The 26,971-nt window shown below is 40.0% G+C and overlaps 1 protein-coding gene across 1 annotated transcript; it reads left to right on the plus strand.

The window, feature by feature from the left end:
* On the plus strand, positions 1-26,263 carry ACSM4 (acyl-CoA synthetase medium chain family member 4). The gene is made up of 13 exons (XM_003811804.3): positions 1-2,050; positions 4,051-4,261; positions 8,044-8,251; positions 14,633-14,776; positions 15,521-15,677; positions 18,205-18,284; positions 19,897-20,020; positions 20,713-20,793; positions 20,938-21,039; positions 21,757-21,884; positions 21,983-22,082; positions 24,480-24,599; positions 25,791-26,263. Exons 1-13 carry the CDS (start codon positions 1,850-1,852, stop codon positions 25,926-25,928), a joined length of 1,794 nt encoding a protein of 597 aa, XP_003811852.3. The 5' UTR covers positions 1-1,849; the 3' UTR covers positions 25,929-26,263.
* Positions 26,264-26,971: the final 708 nt, after the last annotated feature.

Genomic DNA, 26,971 nt, shown 5'->3' on the forward strand with positions numbered 1-26,971 from the left:
CATTTGCAGATTCTTCCACTCCATTCAAAACAACTACACAAGCCTGAAGGGCAAAAAAGGGTGAAGGCATTCACCATCAACAAGAAACCTTTATTGAAGAAGGCAGCACAAGGGAGAATAAATAGCAGAGAAGCTGAGTAGGTTAAGTTCTGAAGTCAGACCAGAGAGGTTCAAACCTTGCCTCTGGTTGCGTCATTGAGCTCATGGTGGCAGAGGCAAGACATGGTTTGTCTCGAGCTGAATGACCTTGGATAAGTTCCTTAAGTGTACTTAAGCCTCAGTGTCTTCATCTGTAAGATAGAGATAATAATAGCACCAACCTCACAAGCTTGTCATGAATATTGAATGACATCAGAAATGCAAAGTGCCTGCCTACATCAAGAACCTAAAAACTGCCTTTTATTATTGCAGATCTTCTGTGAGTCATGCTTAGTGCTAAGAACACATTACATAGCCTCAACCCATACCAGCTGGGTAGGGAGACAGGGCACATATATGAAAAACTATCATTGATAATACAAGGTAGACAACTGTCACATGAATAGCATAAATGCATGTTACGGAAAACCCAGGGAAGAAATAAACACAAAATTATTTAAAAAATTAATTAGATTACAGATGGTAGTCCAGAAAGAGCAGGCAATTTTACCAATATTAAAAGCAGTTTTTGAAAAAGAAATAAAATCCAAGTCTTCTGGTTCATATGGTAGGATGTTTTAAAATAAAACTATGCCACAATAATATTAAGGAAAATAATCTTAACAACAGCAGTGGTTGCCTGGGTGCAGTGGCTCATACCTACAATCCCAGCACTTTGGGAGGCCAAGGCAGGAAGATTACTTGAGGCTAGGAGTTGGAGGCAAGCCAGCCTGGGTGACATAGTGAGGCCATATCTCTACAAAAAAAAAAAAATTAGCTAGGCATGGTGGTGTGGCCCCTGTAGTCCTGGATGCTCAGGATGCTTAGTCAGGGGGATTGCTTAAGCCCAGGAGTTTGAGGCTTCAGTAAGCTGTGATTGCGCCAACCTGGGTGAAAGAGCAAGACCTTGTTTCTTAATAAGAAACAACAAACAAACAGAAAAACAAAAAAACAACAGTAGTAATTAACACTTTTAAGTCACCTTTTACGAGCTAGGCATTTTATACACATTATCTTATTAAATCCTCACAATAACTGTAGGAGGGAGGTACTATATTTTCCCCTATTTTACAGACGAGAAAATTGAGGTGCAGGAAGATAAGTAACTTGCCCAAAGTCCTACAGCCGGAAAGTGGCTGAGCCAGGACTTAAACCCAGGTTTCCAAGCAATCACAATGGGAAGTTGAAGGGGAGAGGAGAACAGGGTAAGCAGGAGCCAGGGAAATGACAGGCCAACTCTTAGTGGGGCATTCATGGCAAGTTAACGGGCCTCCTTTACTGGAAGAGGAAATTCAAGTAGAGGAGTTAGCAGACACAGAACAGTGTATAAAGCTGGCGAAAGGAGGCTCTGAATGCCAGTCCAGACAGCGAAGTTTCTATTTGTCTGTTGTTTGGTTGGGGAGAAGACAGGAACAGAAGACAGGAGTCTGACAATTCTGTAGTTAAGGGGTTTTTTTAGACTTATCTGGTCACAGACAGAATGAAGAGGAAGGGTCCAGTGGCAGGGAGACCAGTCAGTGGCTAAGGCAGCAGCTCTGAGGAAGGATGAGGTGTTTTTCAGGTGTTCCCCAACTTGCCAGGGACACACAGCCACAAATCCACCTCCCAGTCTCACCACAGAGCATCAAGAAACTGATACTCTCCATCCATCTCTCCCTACAGGCTGTAGTACTTCTGTGTCCATAGCAGTAGACAAAGTCCTTTGGGAACCATGAAGATTTTTTTCCACTACCAGACATTTAGATTCATCTGGCTCACCAAGCCACCTGGCCGGCGCTTACACAAAGATCACCAGCTTTGGACGCCTCTGACTCTTGCTGACTTTGAAGCCATAAATCGCTGTAACAGGCCATTGCCTAAAAACTTTAACTTTGCTGCAGATGTGCTGGACCAGTGGTCCCAAAAGGAGAAGGTATACGACGATGGGCTTCCAGTAGATGCTTGGTGTCCCCTTATCTCTCAGTCTTCCATTTCCTTGTTCTGTGGTCTACCACTTAATTCCAATGCACTCTCTCACCCTCTTGGTTTCCTTTGTTTGTTTTCCAATTGCCCTCCCCTCTCCCCAGGGAAGATCTTAGATCCTCAGCCACAAATGGCTGGGCGGCTCTGGAGCCTTCTCTATCTCCCATCCCCATGGTCATTCCTCACAGAGTTCTGCCTCTTTTCCTTCTCTTTTCTCCAAGCCCCACGCAACAGTGCTTTGTTTTCAAGTTGGTCACAGGCTTATCAAAAAAGTAGCAAATTGAGTTTTGATTTTATGAATACAGTTATCATTGGAGTAATGAGGAGAGAATTGGAGGTTGACAAGAATAAAGCAAGCAGCCCTTATGCAATGTTTACAGTGCAGCCTCAGGATGAGGTCTCTGTGTACTGATCCTCACCTCATGCCAGGCACTGAGCTAAACACTTAACCAAGCAGTGCTTATCAAAATGCACTGCAGGACCATGGATGGGAACATGATGTTAGGTACTAGACAGACAAGGTATTAAATAACATTGAATCAATTCTTCCTGTTAAATACAGGGGGAAAGCCTTCCTTGAAAGCCATTGTGTCTTTAGCACCTATCATTTGCTAAACACTCTCTTGAATAAAGACCACAGGTAGAAGCTAATCATCTCTAGATAAAATTTAATGGCATAGTTTTGTTTTCAGCATATTTATTTTTCAATAACCTATTTTTTGGCAAGTGGTAATAATTGTCCAATAATGGTGCTGATTAGATGTATATTCCTTCTTAAGTAAATGTATACACATAAAAAGTAAAAAGTGAGTCAATGTAGCGAAGTATACAAAATAAAGAAGAATAGTGCAGGTGCAGGCAGAGCTGACAGAAACGATGATACTTAAATGACTAAAGATTGAGAAATACTGACCTATATTATTTCGCCAAATCCCCATAACAACCTGGGAGGTTTGCAGATGAGGAACTTGACCTCATAGAAGCTAAACTACTTATCCAAGGCCACACAGGTCCAATAGAACATAAACCCAGTCCCTGATCTTTACAGAGGTTACATCCATAGGGAAGAGACACATCTGTCATATAATAAATTGGAGTCATCTGGAGTATGAGCACAACGATGAAGGAACACAGAGAAGTTAGTGGAGAAACAAAGAGAAGTCTAAGAAAAGCTCACAGACGAACTGACATGTCAACAGGGCTTTTAAGTATTTGCCAGCCAGAGAAGATAAAAGAAGCATTCCAGATAGGGGAAAGAAGGGAGAGTAATTTTTTTCCAGGTAATACATAAGGCAAAGAGGTTTTGCAGTACAGATGACTCACTTTATAGAATGATGGGGAAGAAGTTACCTCTAGAAGTCAATAAATTGATGCCTCCCTCGACCCTGCTCCTTGTGACTTGTGAAAACCACACCTCAGCCTTAGGGTACAAAGAGATGTCTGCTTCCCAGTCAAACTTAGCAGATCCATTCAGGTTATTTGCATGGGAAAGAATCTAATTTAAGCAAGAAAGAAATTTATTCAAGGAATATGGGAGAGCTCACAAAATTGGGCTGGAAACTGGAGAGTCCATCTCAATGAGGACAGGAATCAGGACAGCTCTCTGAGGATGCGTAAGCACGAATAACCCATAGACAAGTTTTGTACCAACCATTTTCTATCTTTTGATTTCTCTCAGAAAACCAAAAAATCCAGAGAGAGAAGGTCTGATTGGCCCAACGCTGGTCAAATGCCCACCTACTGCTCAGGGAAGGGTAAAAGCAACCTGAGGGATTCTCTTTTCAAGGCTGTGTTCAATAGGAGAGGGGCAGTTCCCTCAAAGACGAACTCAGGGCGCTGTTAGCAGAATGCACCAGAACCAGTGCCAAAGGGAGAAAACAGCAGATGCCGCATGTAAGAGTAATCAGTCACGTAAACCTAACCCTCTCTTTTCCATGTGTCCCTGGTCAGACAGGGGAGAGACCAGCTAACCCAGCCCTGTGGTGGGTGAATGGCAAAGGGGATGAGGTAAAATGGAGCTTCAGAGAACTGGGCTCCTTGTCCCGAAAAGCTGCCAACATGCTCACCAAGCCCTGTGGCCTGCAGAGAGGAGACCGTGTGGCCGTGATTCTGCCCCGAATCCCTGAGTGGTGGCTGGTCAACGTAGCTTGCATACGAACAGGTCAGTGCCAATATTAGCATTCTAAATCACACAAACACAGAGAGACTGAAACTCAATGGTTTTCTGAATTGTTAGCTCTGATTAAAAGTATGCATACAGAAGACAAAAAAAAAAAGAAGAGTTAAGGCAATCATGATATAATAATAACAATAACACTAAGAGGGAGGTATTAGTGTGATACCATTTTGCAGAAGAGGAAACCAAGGCTCAGGTTAAGAAGCTTGCCGGGCGTGGTGGCTCATGCCTGTAAGCCCAGTACTTTGGGAGGATGAAGCAGGTGGATCACGAAGTCAGGAGTTCCAGACCAGTCTGGCCAACATACTGAAACCCCGTCTCTACTAAAAACACAAAAAATTACCCAGTTGTGGTGGTGTGTGCCTGTAATCCCAGCTACTCGGGAGGCTGAGGCAGGAGAATCGCGTGAACCCAGGAGGTGGAGGTTTCAGTGAGCTGAGATCTTGCCATTGCACTCCAGCCTGGGCAACAGTGCAGGACTCTGTCTCAAAAACAAACAAACAAACAAAAGCTTGCCAAAAATCACAATTAGAAAGCTATTCTATTCAGTCACAGCTAGAAAGCTATGCAATTGGGATTTAAAAACAAAGCTCTATAAAAGCAAATTTGGGTACCAACATCTCTTTGCAGTGCTAGATTATCTAGGACATGTTCATCCAGATGATCCAGATAACTTCTCTGAATATATCTGGATTCTCCCTAACAAAAAAAATACAACAAGAAGAAAAAGTATTTATACATCAGGACTTGTAAGAATATGATTGGCACGTCCCAGTTGAAAAATCTCTACCTTTTTTTCAGACTAACTAGTATATTCAATGACACACTTTCTCCCCAAGTAGTAATTTATAATTTACCCCAAATAAAAATTCCAACAGGATTTTTTTCCACTCTAGGACAGGAGTTAGCAAGCCATGGCCTGTTGGTTGGGCATCTATTTACATAAGTAATTTTAATGGAATACAGCCATGCTCATTTATTTATATACTGTCTATGGCTCCCTTTGTTTCACAACAGCAGAAATCCTCATTGAGATGGAGATACTATGGCCTGCAAAGCCTAAAATATTTGCTATCTGGGCCTTTATTGAAAAGTTTTCCAATTCCTGCTCTAAAACATGGCATAAATGTTTATAAGTCAATTAAGAATAAATAATATCAAAGGATAGAATATGGTAAAAATCACAAAGATGTTTGTTGCAATGTTATTAATAGTAATAGAAATTTGGAAACAACTAAATAGAAATGACTGAATTATAATAGGTGAGACTAAGCTTAGTTGAGGTGTGTGTGTATAAGTGATTAAAATTATGGTAATTCAACTTGAAATACCACTAAAACGATAATTACAAGGATTTCATAATGCTGTTGAAGATGATCTTTCTGCCAATATTGAATAAAAACAGCATTATATAAAATTCGTTTATATAAAATTCTTTTTGCATTCACTAAAAACAACTTGCAAATGTTAAACCAGTTGTGGATTGAGAGTAGATTAAAGGTGATTTGTTATAAAAAATATGTAATATTGCTTAACATGTTATGAAATGTATAAAATAATAGTGAAAACTAAACAGACAAGCTGAATGGCTAACATAAAACACTAAATTAAATGTAAAGCAAGGAGGTGAGATTATATTTTCTAACTCAGAATTATTAAATCTTCAACGAGAATATTGAAATTGTTTGTACTATACCACATAGCAAAATATTTTGGTTTTTTGCTGTAAAGTGTATGCAGTAAAGCCTGAAATACATGCTATCTGAAATCTACTAGAAGAAAACTTCTCCCAACCCTGAATTTAGAGGTCTACCCATTGAGTACATTCAGATCACCAATCTACCAAGGGAGCTAATTATTTGTAAGTCATTAAGAACAAGTGGTTTGTAAAATAAATAATCTTAAATTTTTATATTGAGCGAATACTCTAAGGTGTTTTCTTAATCAACTTCCTTATCCTTATGCATTTATTCACTTTCTCAAGAAGGGATGATATTTAAAAGCTTTTAAAATATATTCATAAAATAAAATCTCCTTCCTAGCAATTCAACTCCACATTTTTGTATTTAGCAAACCAAGAAATGAGTAGTTTGGCTTATAGCACAGGTCTTGGAAGTGTGGGAAATGTATCTTTGAATCTTTTCTATCCTTTGCCACTGATTGACTTTGTGACCCTTGGGCAAGTTATTATTTATATACTGGGATTAATTTTAAGTGAGATACCAGGCACGTAATAAGTGCTCAATAAACAGTAGTGATTATCTGTATCACTTTATATACACTTCACTTCTTGTTCCCAATAATTCACTTTAGAAAGTACAAACTTCTCTCTTTCATCTAATTCGGCCATGTATGTTCTTCCCAGAATGCACTGGTACTTTAAAATCAGACATCTCCAGCCAGTGTTTAGGATGAAATGAGGAGGTGAGATAAACTAAGCATTGCCAAAGTAGTCTAGGCAAACCTTGATGATGCCAGACCACTGGAATCCATAGAGAAGAGGGCTGGCTCTGCCACTCACCAGCTCTGACCAAATCTCACATTCCATCAATGGGCACAACCACATGGACCTACCAGGGTTGCTTAAAACAGTAGTCTCTAGGCATTTTTGACTGTATAATCTATCAATAAAAATATTTAGGATACACATCTTCCCATCTGGGTATAGCTACTTATGTGCTTCTACTGCACTAATACAGTATGCATATTATGAAGCATACAAAAATGAGATAAAAGCATTAAAAGAATTGTAGTTTCTCAATAATTTCTAATTCTTTAAAATTTTTAATATTATTTTAAAAATTAAACAGGGATGGAATCTCACTATGTTGCCCAGGCTGGTCTCAAACTCCTGGGCTCAAGTGACCCTCCTGCCTTGGCCACCGAATGCACTGGGATTACAGGTGTGAGCCACCATGCCCAGCCAGTAATTTTTCAAATTTCTATTTTTGTTTCTTAGTCCCAATGGATTGTTGAAAAACTCACTTTGGAGGCCACTGGTTTTTTTCTTTTGTTTGTTTGTTTGAGACAGAGTCTCACTCTGTCACCAAGGCTAGAATACAGTGGTATGATCTTGGCTCACTGCAGCTTCCATCTCCAGGGTTCAAGTGATTCTCCTGCCTAGGCCTCCTGAGTAGCTGGGACTATAGGCGTGCGCCACCACACCTGGCTAATTTTTGTATTTTTAGTACAGACGGGGTTTCGCCATGTTGCTCGGGGTGGTCTCGAACTCCTGGGCTTGATTAAGTAATCTACCGGCCTCGCCTCCCAAAGTGCTGGGATTACAGGCCCGAGCCACCGCGCCTGGCAGGAGACCATTGGTTTAGAGAATTGAATGAGACAGTGCTCATGAAATGTGTTATAAGCTGTAAAGTGCTATTTAAGTGGTACACAATAATGATTCAAACGTGACATTAAAATGTTACATAGTAATGGCCCACCATTATAATGTCTGCTATATTCCAGACACTTACTGTTGTTATTCCCATTTTACAGATAAGGAAAGAAAGGCACAGAGAGATCAAGGTCACAAAGCTTGTAAATTGCAAGGGCAGGATTAGACCCATGGTCTGTCAAACTCTGAAGCTAGTGCTCCAAGGGATCTCTCAGGGATCAGGGTCCTGTGCAATATCCTTGGGCATCAAGGCAGAGGTAGCTGAGGTAGCTGAAGAATGGATTGTGATGCTTCTCCTCACCGAGGCACAAAGCCCAAGTCTTCCACAATGGACAGCAGTTCTGTTCAGTGCAGGGCCCTCTGTCCTTCCCAGGGATCATCTTCATGCCGGGAACAATCCAGCTGACAGCAAAAGACATCCTCTACCGGCTGCGAGCATCCAAGGCCAAGTGCATTGTGGCCAGTGAGGAGGTGGCCCCAGCGGTGGAGTCCATTGTATTGGAGTGTCCTGACCTTAAGACAAAACTCCTGGTGTCTCCACAAAGCCGGAATGGGTGGCTCAGCTTCCAGGAGTTATTTCAGTGAGTATTTTTCCCAGCCAATCTACACTGCTGGCAACAACACAAATTATAGCTACATCTTGGAATCTCTTTGCCTCCAAGGACTCAGGAACACTGTCAGTTGATCTGGGCTCTTACTCAGAAAAGAATTACCTAATAGCTGGGTGTGGTGGCTCACACCTGTAATCCCAGCAGTTTGGGAGGCTGAGGTGGGTGGATCACTTGAGGTCAGGAGTTTGAGACCAGCCTGGCCAACACAGTGAAACCCCGTCTCTACTAAAAATACAAAAATTAGCTGGGCGTGGTGATGCCTGCCTGTAATTCTAACTACTCAGGAGGCTGAGGCAGAAGAATTGCTTGAACTTGGGAGGTAGAAGTTGCAGTGAGCCGAGTTTATACCACTGCACTCCAGTCTAGGTGGCAGAGTGAAACTTTGTCTCAAAAAAAAAAAATAAATAAATAAAATAAATAAAAGAAAAGAAAAAGAAAAGTATTACCTAATAAATGAATTTAAGGGCAGAAGAAAGGCATGTAGCTCTGCCTCCCCCCTCCTGCTCTCTACTGTGGTCTATGATGAGTATCCTGTGTGGTTTGGCCCTTGCTTAAACCTGGACCACATCTCCCACCACTCTCCCTTTTCTTCCTCAAACATGCCCTACCTCTGCTCCTGTTATTTCTTCTGCCTGGAGTGCTCTTCTTATTCCTTTTCATGAGTGGCTCCTTCTTGTCATATTTTGACTCAGTATTTTATCCGAAGAAGTTTTCCTTGACCACGCTACCTGGAATAGAACTACAAGCCACTCTATTACAACGTCCTCCTGTTTTCTTCATATCACTCGTCACCACCTGAATTATCATGCCCATTCATCCATTCCCTTATGTAGAGTCTTTTTTCTCCTCTAGAGTACTGTTTGGCAAATTCAGGCCCACAGGCCAAATCTGGCCTGCCACCTTTTTTGTTGTTATTTTTTGTTTTGTTTTGTTTTGTTTTGTTTTGTTTTCTGAGACAGGGTCTCACTTTGTCACCCAGGCTAGAGTACAGTGGTGTGATCTCAGCTCACTGCAACCTCCACCTCCGGGTTAAAGTGATCCTCCCACCTGAGCCTCCTGAGTAGCTGGGATTACAGGCACCTGCCACCACCCCTGGCTCATTTTTGTATTTTTAGTAGAAAGGGAGTTACACCATGTTGGTTAGACTGGTCTCGAACTCCTGACCTCAAAGTGATCCGCCAGCCTCAGCCTCCCAAAGTGCTGGGATTACAGGCATGAGCCACTATGCTCAGCTCTGTTTTTGTAAATAAAGTTTTATTGGAATGCATCCATGCTCATTTTTTACATGTTGTCTATGTAACAACAGCAGAGTGGAGTAGTTACAACAGAAACTGTATGGCCCACAAAGCCTAAGCTACTTGCTATCTGCCCCTTTACAGAAAAAGTTTGGCAACCCCTGCCCTAAACCATAAGTTCTAAGAAAGCAGAGACTTTGTTTGGTTGATCTTCCTGTCTCCAGTTCCTAACACATAAATGGTGCTTAATATTTATAAATGAATGAACAAAAGAGATCACAACTGCAGTTTTCCTCATATGTAAAATGGGAATAATTATACTGTACTTATCTCAAGTGTTGTTTTGAGGGTAAATTAAATGAATATGTGAGAAAGTGTTTTTCAAGCTGTGAAAAAATGAGTGAAATGTTAATTAATGGCATTATCTTTCAAAGAGGTGTTGAATAGCTTATGTTTAAAAAAAAAAATTCTTCCAGAGAAGTTTATAGAAAAAGAAGACATGTAAACCCTGCTGAATAATAGGGTAGTTTTACTTGTGAGAATGAAATTTTATCCTACTAATTAATATAAACCAAATACTACTGGCCAATCCCAAGGGCCACACCAGTGAATACTGCTTGTGTCTTTTATAAGCTGTGTAACCTTGGATAAGTGAAGTAACATTGCTGAAACTCTTTATCTTATCCATAAGATGGAGATGATGATAGTATCTACCTCATGGGGTTGCAGAAGTATCAAATGTGATAAAACATGTACAATTCTTAGCTTAATGCCTGGCACAGAGTAATTACTCCATAAATATCATAGTAATTATAACTGCTATCATTATTATTTTCAAGTTAACAAAGTCATTCAATAGTGTAGTGATTCCTAAGTTAATGGTATTTATATTATTTGAATATGCATCTCCACTAGTAACATACTTTTTAACATACCCCCAATACATGCATTTATTTGTAAATTATATACATGTACTTTTGTGCATTATACAAATACCAAAAATAAAAATTTTAGAGGATAAGTAAAACGATACAATTGTGCCACTGCACTCTAGCCTGAGTGACAGAGACCCTGTCTAAAAAACAAAAAACATGTAATTTGCAATTCTTCTTTTTTCTTCTCTACCCCAGTTGCCTTGCACACTCACTGAGCAGCAAGCACTTCCACTTCAGAGACTCCTGTCCTAAACAACTTTGCAATAATCTATTGAGTCCCCAAGAAACAGTAAAGATGCCACAAAATTTACAACAGATAAAGGACTTTAAATTCATATGGATTTCAAATTGAAATTTGCACACTTTGGGAGTGGTTTTCAAGATGGAAAAAATCCTTATTTAAACAAATGACTTTGGAGTGTCATAACTCCAAAAAGGCCATGGACTGTTTCTCTAAAAACTAGGGAAGGGATAGCTGTCTCATTGCCAACAGTTGGCTAGTTTTTCGGAAGACTACACACAGCAATAATGTGGGCTAATTTTACATTGTTAGAGTTGATCTTTTATTCAATAAGTTCATTTTAAGGCTTCTTGCCCTCCTTCTGCCTCCCAAGTATAGAAGTCCATTAACACTTTCCAGAATATTCATAATAGGATAATGGAAAAGGTCAAAATTATAAGCCAGACTGATATTTCTCTTTTTCTGTCCTAGTACAAAGGACCCTGTCCTGTGGGGTCCAGGACTCTGGATTCTGATCATGAGGGGTTCAAGATGGTGTTCCAAGCACGGGAACAGTATGACCAAAGATAAGGAAGGAAAAAAAATACCCTAAGGTGTGCAGGGAATGGACTACAGGCAGTTTGGTTTAGCTAGAGAATAAAATTATGGAGTCAGAGTGAAGCCTGGAAGAGCAAACAGAGGCCAGGGTATGGGAGATCTCACATGCCATGCTAAATCTTAAAATTGACCCTGTAAGCAAGGGAAGCCATTGATGGGTTTTAAGAAGGGAAGTGCCAAGGTCAGATTTGGATTTTAAATAGATTTATCTGGCAAATATGTAGAGGATTAGTTTGAGAAGAAAAAACTGGAATCAGAGAGGCCATTTTTGAGCCTCATCTAGGGCAGAGATAATAAAAAACTAAATCTGAGCTCTGATGAATAGGACGGAGGAAAGAAAACAAACTAAACAACTAGCAGGACTTGGAGAGTATTGGATGTGGAAGATGAAGGAAGAAGGAGTCAAGGCTGAGCTGCTTTTTACTTAGGTGATTGGTAGGTGGGTACCATCAGTTGGAGAAAGAGCCAGTAGATGAGGTTAACATAATAAGTTTAGAGTTGGACATACAAGATTGAAGGGTCTGTGAACATTCAAATGTCTAGCAGGTAGTAGGTACATGAGTCTCAGGGACAAGAGGCAAAGATACAAAGCAAGAAGTTATTAGTATATAATTAGCTCTGAAATCTGGAAAGGCATAACTCGGAACTCAGGTATTCAAGGAAAGGAAGTCAGATAATGGAATCACTGCTTGAAAATCTCCCTGTCACTCACAGATTGTGATGCTTTTTCTTTTAGATAGACAGATAGATGGACAGATGAAAGATTGATAAGTAGGTAGGTAGGTAGATAGGTAGATAGGTGGATGGATGAATAGATAGATGAAAGATAGGTAGGTAGATAGATGATAGATAGATAGATAGACAGATAGATAGATGCCTTCTATCAAAAGGTTTCCATACTGGATTGAGAAATGTTTAAACATAAGAGGTCTCCCCACAGGTATTAGATTCTGTGAAGAAATACCCCTCTGTAGCCCAACACATATCAACTTCACTGTATACATACATTGAAAAGAAAATCAATATAGTTGAATGAATGATCTTTTTCTATTTTAAGGGGAGGAAGCAAGTTACCAAGAAAACCATGTTAATATTTTATGAAACTATTTTTAAATAATCCTCACTGTTGGCTGGAGATGGTGGCTCATGCCTGTAATCCCAGTATTTTGGGATCCCAAGGCAGGCAGATCACATAAGATCAGGAGTTCAAGACCAGTCTGGCTGACATGGTGAAACCTCATCTCTACTAAAAATACAAAAATTAGCTGGGCATGGGGGCACACGCCTGTAGTCTCAGCTACTAGGGAGGCTGAGGTGGGAGGATTGCTTGAACCTGGGAGGTGGAGGTTGCAGTGAGCCGAGATTATGCCACTGCACTCCAGCTTGCATGGCAGAGTAAAACTCCGTCTCAAAAAAAAAAAAAATCCTCACTGTTTTTACCATTTCACTGACAATGTCACTCATTCACCATCAAGATTAATTAAAACAGCATCCTTAACCCTGTTCCCTTCAACCAGAGAAATTAAAAATATGATACACCAGCCAGGTGTGGTGGCTTATGCCTGTAATCCCAGCACTTTGAGAGGCTGAGGCGGGTGGATCACCTGAGATCAGGAGGTCGAGACCAGCCTCGCCAACATGGTAGCGCCCCATCTGTACTAAAAATATAAAAATTAGCCGGGTGTGGTGGTGCATTGTCTGTAGTCTCAGCTACTTGGGAGGCTGAGGCAGGAGAATGGCTTGAATCTGGGAGGTAGAGGTTGTAGGGAGGCGTGATCATGACACTGCACTCCAGCCTGGGTGACAGAGTGAGACTCCATTGCAAAAAATAAATAAATAAATAAAAATAAAAATATGATACACCAGTCTCAAAAATTCTCAGATACTGTACCGGTTATTCATCATTGAGTAACAAACCATCCCAGCACTTAGTGGTGTAAACAGTAGTTATTTTATTTGCTCATGAGTCCATGGGTCAGAAATTCGCACAGGGCTCAGCAGAGGCAGCAGTCTCTGCTCCACATCAGCCTGACTGGGGCTCAAGTATCCAAGGTGGGTTCACCTTTAAGTCAGGCTGGCTGCCAGCTGAAGCACCTCAGTTTTCCTGCACATAGCCTCTCCCTCCAGTAGGACAGTCTAAACATCTTTATATGGTGGCTAAGTTACCCCGCAGGGAAAATGAAAACTATGAAGCTTCTTGAGGCCTAGGCTGAGAAGTCCCAGAACTTGTGCCACAGTGTATTAATGAAAACAAGTCATGAGATCACCCCAGATTCAAAGAGAGAGGACATAAGCTCTGCCCTATAATAAGGGAATGGCATACAAGGATGATTTGTTACTCAGTGATGGATAACTAATACAATATCTAAGAATTTTTGTACAGGGATGGAAGGAATCATGGAGCTATCTTTGCAGACAATCTTACACAGAGATTGTCATCAGTTCAGTGAATTCAGTGGGTCAATGAAATTAACATGGACCCAGATTCATTCATCTTCCTATCACGCCACCCTCAGTATACATCCAAGATGGCCAGGGTAGCCCCAGACATCCTGTACTTGCACAACAATACTTAAAGTCCATAAAACAGGATGGGCAGGGGAAGAAGGCTGCATCTCTTCCTCATGACTCTTTTTAGAACAAGAAAATATATTCCATTAAAGCCTTACATCTCGTTGTCCATAACTGCGTCATGTGCCCAATCTTAAACCAAAGGAATGATTGTGACTGGCTTAGATTAATCAAGATTTGCCCTAGCAGCTATACAGGGACAGTCTGAAGCACTTGATTGCCTGATACTTGAACAAAATCAGTTCTATGAGTGCAAGGAAGAAGGAGACAGCTATTTGGTAAGCAACTAGCTGTGTCTGCTGCAGATATTGAAGATACTGCACAAAAATTACTTAAAAGTTTGAATCAAATGCCAAAAGATCTTCCTTTAAATAATAAAAACTCCTGAAACATTAATAGCAATGTATGAAGATTCAATGCTGATTTTTAAAAACTCACAGACTTTTTCTTAAAACACACTTGGAAAAAAAATGTTACAATACATAAAATGCATGTCTTTTGTTATTAATATTGAAAGTTATCTTGGCTATTTCTTTACCCTATAGGGAGATGAAGCTTAAAAAAGAAGAACTGGGCTGTTAAATCTTAGCACTGACCTTCAAAGTCCCGCTAAGATTTCTTGAGGAATTCCTCTCAGGAAAGCTTTGGATTAGGTTCAGTTCTGTTAACTATCTTCTGGTAGCAAGAGGGCATAAGTAGTTGAGCAGAGGAAATATCAGAGTCAAACTGGTCTGCCATCTTCCACCACCATCTTGGGGTCCATATTTTGCAGATTCGCCTCTGAAGAGCACAGCTGTGTGGAAACAGGAAGTCAAGAACCAATGACCATTTATTTCACCAGCGGGACCACAGGCTTTCCTAAAATGGCCCAGCACTCTCAGAGCAGCCTCGGCATTGGGTTCACCCTCTGCGGAAGGTAGGAAAGAAAATTCAGTTTGTTTTTGGTGAACTCCCCCAAAGCTGCGAATATGCGTATCCAACTAACTGATACTTCTCCTTGAATTGCTATAAGATATTGGCAATTATAATAGCTACAAAACAGAACTCTTGCTGGCCCTGCCCAACCTAGCTCAGTAAATGGCAGCATCTAACCAGCTGATTAAGCAAAAGCTTAAGAATCAACCTTAATTAATCTCTTAACAGCATGTCTGGCTCCCTTTTCTCATTGCCAGGAAGGCCTACCCAGAAAGGCCTTCCTAAAAGAGAGGCTATCCTACCATTGTCACATTATCCTATTTTATTTTCTCATGGCATTTATACTACTTGAAATAATTACATTTATTAATGTACTTAACTCACTTTATTGTATATTTATTCACTATCTGTCACCCTAAAATAAGAGCAGAGATTTGGTCTACCTTGCTCACTGCTGTAGAACAACGCCTAGCACATTTCGGCTTAACAAGTATTTGTTGCATCAATGGACAAACTCAAAAAACCATGCCACACCCAGCCTCCCACTGTACTCTCAGACCACCTGGGATTCTGAAAATGCCCTTAAGAAGAGTAGAAGTTGAATCTATCACCTTGCCTGGGGCTTCTTTTGACCCTTCTCTGTAGCCCTTAAGATATTGGGGCAAAGTCACCCCTGAAAGATACGAGTTTGTAATTTTTGTTTGTTTATTTTTGGTCTGTTTTGTTGCTTTTTCATATCATTTAGGTATTGGCTGGACTTGAAGTCCTCAGATATCATATGGAATATGTCTGACACGGGCTGGGTCAAGGCCGCCATTGGCAGTGTGTTTTCTTCCTGGCTGTGTGGAGCCTGTGTTTTTGTGCATCGAATGGCACAGTTTGACACTGACACCTTCCTAGACGTAAGTCATGTCCTCCAGCTAGATAGATCTTTAGAGTTCTTCCTTGTTTCCCATAAAATCACAAAGAAATTATTCCTTAGAATACAAGGCTTCTTGGGCTTTTGGAAATCATTTCTTTATACAAAGCAAAGTCTCAAGGGCCTCAGCTTTTGAAACGTATTTGACAGAATGGAGGGGGAACAACTGCAACACTCTGAGGCAGGAAATCCAGACTTCTGCTTCAAATAGCTCAGGATTTGCTAGTGTTGCTAAATCTGTAGCTACTTAAGAAACTGGTTCTAAATAACAGATTAGGAGTCTGAAGTCTAAACAAATACTTCATTTCTGATTCAATGAAATAAAGGTAATAGCTGATAAAGCAGAGCTCTTGTGTGGAGTGGACATTAAAGGTGGGGGTGCCTTTCTCCCAGAGCAGCCCCTCTTATTCTCCCCCAGCCTATACTTCTCACTTCGTTAATTCTCAGAACCCGATACTCTTCTGGAAATCGGGCATGCATGCCCTGCCTTCTCAACCAGGGACAGCTAGATTGAGATATCAGATAACTCCAATTTCTTTAGACTTCAGAAAAATGTGATTCAGGCCAATTATTTTTCAACCATGGCAAATTTATTAAGTTTAACAAAATACATATTATTACATACAAACCATACCTGTGTGTGAACAAAAGCTCTTTACCTGTTATTTTGCTAAATGGTCTGACAAGATGGTTTAAGGCAGCAGTCTGCAACCTTTTTGGTACCAGGGACTGGATTCGTGGAAGACAATTTTCCCATGGACTAGGGGGAGTGGGGAGATAATTTCAGGATGATTCAAGTACATTACATTTATTGTGTACTTTATTTCTATTATTATTAAATTATAATGTATAACGAAATAATTATACAAGTCACCATAATGTAGAATCAGTGGAAGCCCTGAGATTGTTTTCCTGCAACTAGACAGTCCCATCTAGGGGTGATGGGAGATAGTGACAGATCATTAGGCATTAGATTCTCTTAAGGAGCACACAACCTAGATCCCTCACATGCACAGTTCACAATAGGGTTCAGGCTCCTATGAGAATCTAATGCCACCATTGACCTGACAGGAGGCAGAGCTCAGGTGGTAATGCGGGCAATGGGGAGTGGCTATAAATACAGATAAAGCAGGCATAATCCCAGCACTTTGGGAGGCTGAAGCAGGTGGATCACGAGGTCAGGAGTTCAAGACCAGCCTGGCCAAGATGGTGAAACCTCGTCTCTACTAAAAATACAAATAATTAGCCAGGCATGGTCGTGGGTGCCTGTAATCCCAGCTACTTGGGAGGCTGAGGCAGAGAATTGCTTGAATCTGGGAGGCAGAGGTTACAGTGAGCCGAGATCACACTACTGCACTCCAGCCTGGGTGACAGAGCAAGACTCCATCTCAAAAAAAAAAAAAAAGAAAAAAATACAGATGAAGCTTCCCTCACTTGCCCCGCCACTCACCTCCTGCTGTGTGGCCCAGTTCCTAATAGGCCACAAACAGAAACCAGTCTGTCCTTTGGGTTGGGTTGTCCCTGGTTAAAAGGTCTTACTTAACATAAATGTACACTAACCTAAGAACTGAGATCTCTACATCAGGTTTACAAAGTGCCCTAAAGTTGGTAAGTTAACTTTGCAGTTTCAAAACCTACATTTGTAAAATAAGAATACTTTTATTTTACAAAAATCATGTGTGTATTTTAAGTGCTATAAAAACCTTTATAGATTTATGCTATTTTTAGGTGTATACATTACACTTTCTAAAAATAATTAGACTCTACGGAGCAGATACACATGGTAGAAATGCTTACTTACCGATCAAACATCATACTTTATCTGTGACAATCCAGGCAGCCCAGACATACATTTTGAGAGCCTTCTCCCAAATACTTAAGTTTAATACAAATTGTCAATACATTAAGGGACATAGTGGAACTTCTCCAGAAGGAGGAGCTCTAAAACATTAGTATTTCTCTAGATTTAAGATGCCTAGGCCATATCTTATTTAAGAAACCAGAGACATAATGAACTCAGCAAATTTTTTAAAATTAAGAAAAGGCCAAAAAAATGCTTATTTCTACATTTATTCAACTTACTGAAAAAGACTAATGTATTTTATAGGAATGGAGCTGGAAAGGTCCCAGTAGGTTAGCTTATACATCCATAGTCAATATATTGGCAGGAGGTTACAAGATTACACTATAAAAGGTAAGTTGTAGCCCTGAGGAAGAATAAACCAGTTCATACTTTGGGTTGTTCTCAAATTAAGCAATTCACTTGTTGAATTAGATTGTGTATGTCTGTTACTGTAATATTAATATATATACATTCTTTTCAGTAATTGGAAATTCCCAACAGATATACAGTCACTAGTGACAAGTAATAAATATTGTTTTCTTATTCCTAGTAGTGACCACGGGATGGGCACATATTAATGGAAGAAAATAACAGGGTGTAGATCTCAGCTCTAGTCATGGCCTTTGAATGACCACTTCTGACATCTGTGTCTTTCTTCATCATCCAGACACTTACTACTTATCCCATCATGACCCTGTGCAGTCCTCCCACCGTGTACCGGATGCTCGTGCAAAAAGACCTTAAGAGGTACTTGGGCAGAAATCTCCATTTGAACCACAAACAATAGCTACCATCCAGGATCACAGATCTCTCTTTTTCAGCACAGGATAGCTCAGGCTTTCTCAGTCTTACCACCACTGACATTTTGAACCGAATAATTCTATCGTCGGAGGACGGTCGTGTGCATTACAGAATGTTGAGCAGCATCTCAAGACTCTATTCGATGCCAGTAGCACCTCCTCCTCCCCATTTGTGAAAATCAAAAATGTCCCTAGACACTGCCGAATGTCTTCGGGGGGGCAAAACTGTCCCCTAGTCTAAGAACCACTGGAATATCCTCTAGGACAACTGGACATTTTTCCAGGGACAACCAGACCTCTGTAGTCCCAGAACTCCCGCTCAAAGAAAATTGTCCTCTAGTTCTACTCTTTTAGAAACACTGTCATTTAGAACTCAAAAAAGAAAGAAAGAAAAGCACATTTATACTGCTTTGAAGAAAAGCTAACAAAATTTATGACTTGAAGGTCATATTCAATTTAGCCAAACCATATGAACATCCAGTAGAGTTGCAATGTATATTTGTTTAATTCAAACTCAACACATGAGGAGAGAAAGGAAGAGAGGAGCAAATTAAGTAGCATAGGCTTGTCCATCCTCTTTTGCCACCAAAGTGTGGTTGCCCAAGAGGGAAAGTGCTGTGCGAGACAGAATAAAGCAAACATGGATCTTCTTTTTTCCTAGTCAGTGTCAACTCCTTTGCTCCTATGTCACGGCCTTTGAAACATGAGCATCTTGTTCACATTTCAAGAGTAATTCAGGGACTATTCAATGATTATTTTGAATACACATGATTTGTATTCTACCCACACCCTCTGGCCCATTTGGGGCCTCAGTGTATGAGAAGCAGGCTGTTCCAGGCTTTCTCACCTGTGTCCAGTAAGGCTAGTGGTTAAAAGCTAAGCTCCAAAGTCAAACAGGCAGGGCCCTGCTACTTACTAATCATGTGGCCTTGGACACTCAAGATAACCTTGCTAAGCATCAACTCCATCTAGAAGAGAGGATTAAGAGCCCCCTCATAAGGTTGTGGTGAGAATTTAATGTAAGTGACATGCTTGGTGAGATCACCCTGACAAGTGGGAGGTGCCTGGTACAGAGATTCATGAGTATCAGCTCAGTCCTTTATTACACGGAAGGCTTTGGGCAAGTTCTTTAACCTCTCTGAACCTCAATGTCCTCATGTGTAAATAGGGGTTGAGAAGATTCTAAGAATGCTTGTAAAGCCCTTACAACATAGCGACTGATCAATCAATATTAGCTGTTATATCATGTGGCTCATCAAAAGCACTTAGTATCATTAATAGCATCTTCTCCTGCCTTTTTACATCTTTAATAGCTAAGTTCTCCTCCACCTGCTAAAATGAAAGCTGTCAGGAATTTTCGTTATAATCACTAATGTGCCCCCATATGCCTAGAACAATGTCTGGCAATATAGCAGGTGTTCAACAAGTATTTGTTGAATGAACTTTGCTAAGACTTGCCTCTCCTAGCTGCTATGCTTGCTGCTTGAATGTCCTAATTGTCTTGCAGTGAAAGCACTCAGGTTCCTCTTGAAAAGACCCATGCAACTGTGTCTCTCCAGATATAAATTCAAGAGTCTGCGGCACTGCTTGACCGGAGGGGAGCCACTCAACCCAGAAGTGCTGGAGCAGTGGAGGGCGCAAACTGGGCTGGACCTATATGAGGGCTATGGACAGACGGAAGTGGTATATCTAAAGGGCATTTATGTTTAGTATATGTGGGGGCCTTTCTGCCCCAGGTTTTTCAACTGAGCCCCTGAAGTGCCCCCATCCCACTGTAAATTTTTATAGAGTTTCCCGGGATACCTCACCTTGCCAGTAGTTACCAAAACTTGCAGATTGCTCAGTTAGGTTTTGATGAAGGAGAATGATGATTATTCCATCATTCCTGCATCCCCCTTATGCAGGATAAATCTCAGAGGCGTTAGCGGGTGGGTGAGGTTCAGAACTGAGCAGCTCATCTTTCCACTGTGCTGGGAATAATCCTCTGAGAGCGTCCATGGGAAATTGAGTCCAAGGTGCATTTAACGGAGTCCAAGGAGTGGTTTTCAAAGTGTGGCCCTCAAACCAAGCAACATCAACATCATCTAGGTAGATTTGGTAGAAATACCAAATTCTTAGACCCCATTCCACACCTAATGAATCAGAAACTCTGGGATAAGGCCCATCAATCTGTGTTTCAACAATGCTCCAGAATCTCAAATTTGATTCTATTGCACACCGAAGTTTGAGAACTACTAGTTTCAAATAATATATTTCAGAAGGTGCGCCTGCATACCAGGAAAATCAGTCAAAATCAAATCTTAATTTTCATTGCCATGATATAGTTTCAGAATATAAACTTTTGTATACTTATACAAAGCTTGTCCTCTCAATAGGGAATGATTTGTGCCAATCAGAAAGGCCAAGAAATTAAACCAGGTTCAATGGGGAAAGGAATGCTGCCCTATGATGTCCAGGTAGGTTGAGAAAATATCTTACTGGTTCAGTAAAGGAGAGAGAACGTTTTCCTTTTCTGCTATTCATTGTACAACTATTCATAAGCTGCTTTCATTTTTGTGAAAAGAAAATTTTAAGAGCATCAATTGTTTCTTTCATTCCAGATTATAGATGAAAATGGCAATGTTCTACCACCTGGCAAAGAAGGGGAAATTGCCCTCAGACTCAAACCTACACGGCCCTTCTGTTTCTTCTCTAAATATGTGGTATGAGGATAGAAAGTGCTGGTCATGCTTAATACAGACTTGGGTTCAAATTTCATTTCCACCGTGTCTTGCTATGTAATCTTGGGCAAGCAACAAAATCTTTCACAACTGTAAAATGGGGAGACTATCATCTGTCACCCAAGAGTACTGTAAAGATGAAATTCCAAATGTAAGAAACCAGTTGCAGTGGTTATCCTCAGAAAGGAAAACTGGACAGGCTGGAATGAGGGTGCAGTTGGGGGGTGCTAGAGGTAGAAGAGGGCCTTTTTATTATACTCTTTATGACCTTTTGTATTTTATATTACGAACTATCTTTTAAAAAAATTTAATTTCCAGCCAGGCACAGTGGCTCATGGCTATAATTTCAGCACTTTAGGAGGCCGAGGTGGGAGGGTGGCTTGAGCCCAAGAGTTCAAGACCAGCCTGGGCAACATAGTGAGACCCCATCTCTACAAAAACATAATACGGTTAGTCAGGTGTTGTGGCACATGTCTGTGGTCCCAGCTACTCAGGAGGCTGAGGTGAGAGGATCACTAGAGCCCAGGAGGTCGAGGCTGCAGGCTCCAGTCTAGGCAACAGAGAGAGACTCTGTCTTAAAAAAAAAAAAAAAAAATTCCCTATATAAGTAGGATGTGTAATGTACTAGTCACTTAATGAGTGCCATACCCATCTCTGTTCTGACCAGACTAATCCCCAAATGTCATCCTTGGTTCCCAGGACAATCCACAGAAAACTGCTGCCACGATAAGAGGAGATTTTTATGTCACTGGAGACAGAGGAGTGATGGACAGTGATGGGTATTTCTGGTTTGTCGGCAGAGCTGATGATGTCATTATATCCTCTGGGTTTGTACATTTGCCACTCTGAAGAGGTAACAATTCGACAGGGAGGGAGATCTCTAACTTGGAGGATGTGGTGGTCAAAAACTTCTTTTCCTCTTCAGGTACCGTATTGGGCCATTTGAAGTGGAGAGTGCACTCATTGAGCATCCGGCAGTTGTTGAATCGGCTGTTGTCAGTAGTCCAGATCAAATCCGCGGAGAGGTAGATGAATGTCATTTATTAAAGAAGCAACATCATATTTTCAAGTTCTGTCCATTTGACCACTGTAACGGCTGAACCAAGAGGGGTCAATCTATTAATTCTCATTATGAAGCATGCATTTGGCCAAAATATAAATCAGGCAACCAACTTTACAATAAGTTGTGTCCCAAAGGGGTGGTATTAGAATTCTTTTGATGGCAAGTGACAGAAACACAATTCAAACTGCCTTAAGTTAAAAAAAAAAAAAAAAGCATTTGGCTCATATAAGTGGCAAGTACTTAAGTACAGCCACATCCAAAGGTTCATGTGAGGTTGGCAAGATTTAGCCTCTCTTCACTTTTGGCTCTGCTATTCTTTGTTATGGCTCCGCTATTCTTTGTTATGGCTCCATTTGATCAGATTCTTCCTACTTGATAGCAACCAACTCCAGGTGTATACACCTTAGCAACCCTCCACCCCTTCAGGGAAGGATACAGCTCTGTTTTCAGTTGTTTCAAGTAACTCTCAAGACTTCATTTGCCTACCTTAGATCACATCTCTAACCAATGTGGTTCAGAGACTGGTACATGCTGATCGGTCAGACTTGGATCATACGTCTATCCTTGGAAGTAGGTGTTGGTGTCAGTCCACCAGAGAGAAGTTAGGGTAATACTCCATAGGAAAATTAGTTACTAAAAAGGAGGAACAGACACTGCATAGGCAAAAGCCACAGATTTCACTGAATGGAAAACTGTCATGGAATTCAGAATATCTTTTCTCACAGAAACAAGACAAATAGAAAATGGTGGGCTGGGCACGGTGGCTCACGCCTGTAATCCCGGCACTTTGGGAGGCCGAGGTGGGTGGATCACTTGAGGTCAGGAGTTCGAGACCAGCCTGCCCAACATGGTGAAACCCTGTCTCTACTAAAAATACAAAAATTAGCCTGGCATGGTGGCGGGCACCTGTAATCTCAGCTACTTAGGAGGCTGAGGCAGGAGAACTGCTTGAACCTGGGAGGCAATGGTTGGAGTGAACCAAGATCGCACCACTGTACTCCAGCCTGGACAACAAGACAGACTCTGTCTCAAAGAAAAAGCAAGAAAGAAACAAAACTGTGGCCAGGTTCCCAAACAAGTCTCATGAGCCTATTTAGGATCTAAGGAAAGGGAACTCTGGCAATGACAATAATAGCCTTAATTCTAGGAGGAAGCTCTATTTTCATAATTGCTTTTCCTTATGGAAGTTTCTACAGACACAACAAGTGACAAAATTTCAAAACAATTTGTCAGCATCGTTCCACATCTGTACCTCCCTCTCACACACCAGTGAGCCTCTGTAGTGACACTATGGATCCCATACTCTTACCTCCTGTACTCACTCTACTCTCCATCTATTCCATTCTCAAAAATAGTTTCTTCCTGCCACCATGTTCTTATTCTCTCAATATAAATGATTTCAGCTGAACAGAAGTAACCAACAATTAGAATCAATGTATGAACAATAAATAATATAAATTATGCTTACTAACCTCAGTAATTGTCTAATTGGTGGGTTTTAAACAGCATTTCAAAGAGAAGCAAACAATATGAGGCAAAAAAGACCTCACATAGATCAATCCTTCCTGAGAGGTTTTTGGCTTTTGGCTTTGTTTTGTTTTTTTGAGATGGAGACTTGCTCTGTCACCCAGGCTGGAGTGCCGTGGTGCAGTTATAGCTCACTGTAACCTCTCAAACTGCTGGGCTCAGTCGATCCTCCTGCCTCAGGCTCTCAAGTTGCTAGTACTACAGGTGTGCACAACTGCACCCTGGTTAAGTTTCTTTTTAAGTCTTTGTAGAGATGGGGTCTCACCATGTTGACCAGGCTGGTTTCAAACTCCGGGGCTGAAGTTATCCTTCTACCTTGGCCTCCCAAAGTCTTGGGGTTATAGGTGTAAGCCACCATGCTCAGCCCCTTCCTGAGATTTGATCTCCCAGGATACACAGTCCTTCCTCCGTTGAGACCCTCCAAACTGCTTTGAAACCACATATTCTCTAGGAACTCCATTTGTTCCCCTGCTACATGCTTCTAATGGTATAGGTTTAATGGAGTAAGTGGTCATCCATAAACCAAGGACTGTCTGTGTAATAAATAGGATCAGTCTGATTGAAATGTTAAATATATATGTATCTATAAATAGAACTTAGCTTTCTTGAACTGCTGCACTCTTCACATTCATAAACCACTTACCTGAAAATATTCTGAAAAACCTCACTTTGTAATTGTATCCAAGCTTTGTTCAGAGGTAACCTCTGGCATTTGCAGTCATCACACAAACTGTTATTAATAAATAGTAAGCACCTGTGTTCAGCATTTGTTGCAAATCCTTGATGTGTCTGAAAAACAAATGAGCAAGATAAATTAACTTTTCTGTTGCAGGTGGTGAAAGCTTTTGTTGTCTTAGCTGCACCCTTTAAGTCCTACAACCCAGAGAAATTAACTCTTGAACTTCAGGATCATGTGAAAAAATCAACTGCACCTTACAAATATCCAAGAAAGGCAAGTACTTTGCCCAAAAGTTAAGTTTGGATGTTACCAAACTAGGGTCTAAGCTAGAATTAGATTTTACTGGATTTTGATTTTATAGTAGCCCATTATATAGGTAGAAGACACTTTTCAATTTGTTTAACCCTAAGAATTTTGCTTTAAAATGTTTTATATTAGAACGGTATAAGTGAATTATAAACCAGAACCTTTAATCAACTCTGCAATACTGAATCACTACTAAGAGTCTTTCTAGGACTAACTAGTCCCATTCTGTATGAGAAAAACACAGTGGCAAAGAATTGCCAAGTGCCTTGTTTTTAGGGACAGTGCTTGATTCACCTATTTCAGTACTCTTATCCCTAATACCCCTATAAATTCAAAGTACATGCCTTGAAGTATCAAGTGACCTCATTTAATGTTCAGAAGAAGATGATATCCAAAGAAACTATGAAATCTTTCCTGAAACCTTCTTCAAAGAAGGATTTAAGAACAATACTACGTAAATACATGAAGATGGCCCTGTAGTTTCCTTCTAACCATGGAACTGGGTGATAATTACTGATCCTCTGCATGAGATTTCTATTTAGCACTGTTTCAGTCAAAAAGTAGTTAAACCTAAAAACTACTCACATTTTCTCCATTAAATTCACTAAATCATTGACTAAAGTCACTAAATCAGTGACTGTTGACTTTCAGAAAGGCTATCTGCGGGCATTTTAAAATACAGTAGTCTTATTTTGAGAGAAGAGAACAAAAAGAGGATTTTTGTGGTCAAGTCAGGGCAGAAGGGAAAACTGTATATACTCCAAATTATCCCTAAAAATCTTCCTCAAAACCTCCAGCATCCAGCTCTGAAAAGACAAGAACTGTTCTTTTTGTATTTAGCTGTAATCTCCATTTCTCGGGAACAGTAGAAGCCTAGGACTAGTTTGAACTAGGGGAAAGCAATGGGGTAAAGGGATTATTACTTTCTTCTGGCAAAGCATTTCAGTGAATTTGCACTAAAAACCCATAAGATGGAGCTACACTGTCACCCTTCCTACATAAACAGACGTTTCTGGTGTCCATGAAATTCAATGAGCTTAGGCTAAGATAATCTCGACTTTAAAATTCAGTCTGAGTTCCATGCAAGCTCCTTCCTATCACACGGACAATCGGAAGGATGGAATCAAGTGTCTCATCACGTTTTTTTCTGTCAATTAGGTGGAATTTGTTCAAGAACTCCCAAAGACAATCACTGGGAAAATCAAACGCAACGTTTTAAGAGACCAAGAATGGAGAGGAAGACAGTTTGATAACAAAGCTGAAGGGTTAAGCAGTAATATGGTTGCTTTCTTTTAGTATTTGTTCCGATAATTCAGCGACTACTCTCTTAAAATGTTTAAGATCTTTCCTGCTTGAAAACTCAACTGTTGATTTTTTGGTTTTTACTTAGCTAAAAAGTTTAAAAGTAAATAAAAGCCTCAAAAATGTATGGGTGAAAATTGTTATAATGACCAAACTGACAAAGGTAATGATGATGATTTGTAGTGTTTAAAATAGCAGGAATCAAATGATTGCTTAGAACAAGAAAGTGCACATTGAATCTGTATTTCATTTACCTTGTGCCTGATTGATTCAAAATAAACGTATATCCTAAGAGAAATGTTCAAGACAATTTCTTCTGCTTAACATCTTTATGAGACCAAACTTCAAGACATTAAAGTAAGGAGTATAAATAATTCAAAAATTAGCGAGTTTAATGAAATTAAGTACTGTATTATTGTGCCTCATTTTGAAGCAAATTAACTGTAAAATATCTGAATGTATATATCTGTATATATGTATATATATCTGTATATATACACATGTGTATATATGTATATATACTGTATATCTAGATACATATATACATATGTGTATATACACATATGTATATATAGATATATCTGTAGTAACTCTGCAATACTGAGGTATCTGTATATATACATATGTATATATCTGTATATATATCTGAATGTATATATACACATATGTATCTATATATACACATATATACATCTATATACATATACATATATATACATCTGAATGTGTATATGTATATATATATACATAAAGCAAGAGATTTACTAAGAGGCCAAAAGAAAGAAAAAGTACAGAATACCAATCTTTAGGGAACAAATTTACTTTTATTTTTTATTTTCTTTTTCTTTTTTTTTTTTCAGCTATTAGTGGTTTATTTGCTTCAGTACCATATTTAATTTTTTTTCTTTTATTATTATACTTTAAGTTTTAGGGTACATGTGCACATTGTGCAGGTTAGTTTTATTTTTCTAAAAATATCAGGAACTATGAAAAAGAAGCTTGATATTTGGCCATACCAAAAGCAAAATACAAGTAAA

The sequence above is a fragment of the Pan paniscus genome, chromosome 10, assembly GCF_029289425.2.
Source record: "Pan paniscus chromosome 10, NHGRI_mPanPan1-v2.0_pri, whole genome shotgun sequence".
Lineage (NCBI taxonomy): Eukaryota > Metazoa > Chordata > Mammalia > Primates > Hominidae > Pan > Pan paniscus.

Coding starts and splice junctions, on each gene's coding strand:
- ACSM4 (XM_003811804.3), top strand. CDS start 1,850: ATGAAGATTTTTTTCCACTACCAGACATTTAGATTCATCTGGCTCACC. Junction 4,262..8,043: donor CGTAGCTTGCATACGAACAG/GTCAGTGCCAAT, acceptor TGTCCTTCCCAG/GGATCATCTTCATGCCGGGA. Junction 21,040..21,756: donor GTTTCTTCTCTAAATATGTG/GTATGAGGATAG, acceptor CTTGGTTCCCAG/GACAATCCACAGAAAACTGC.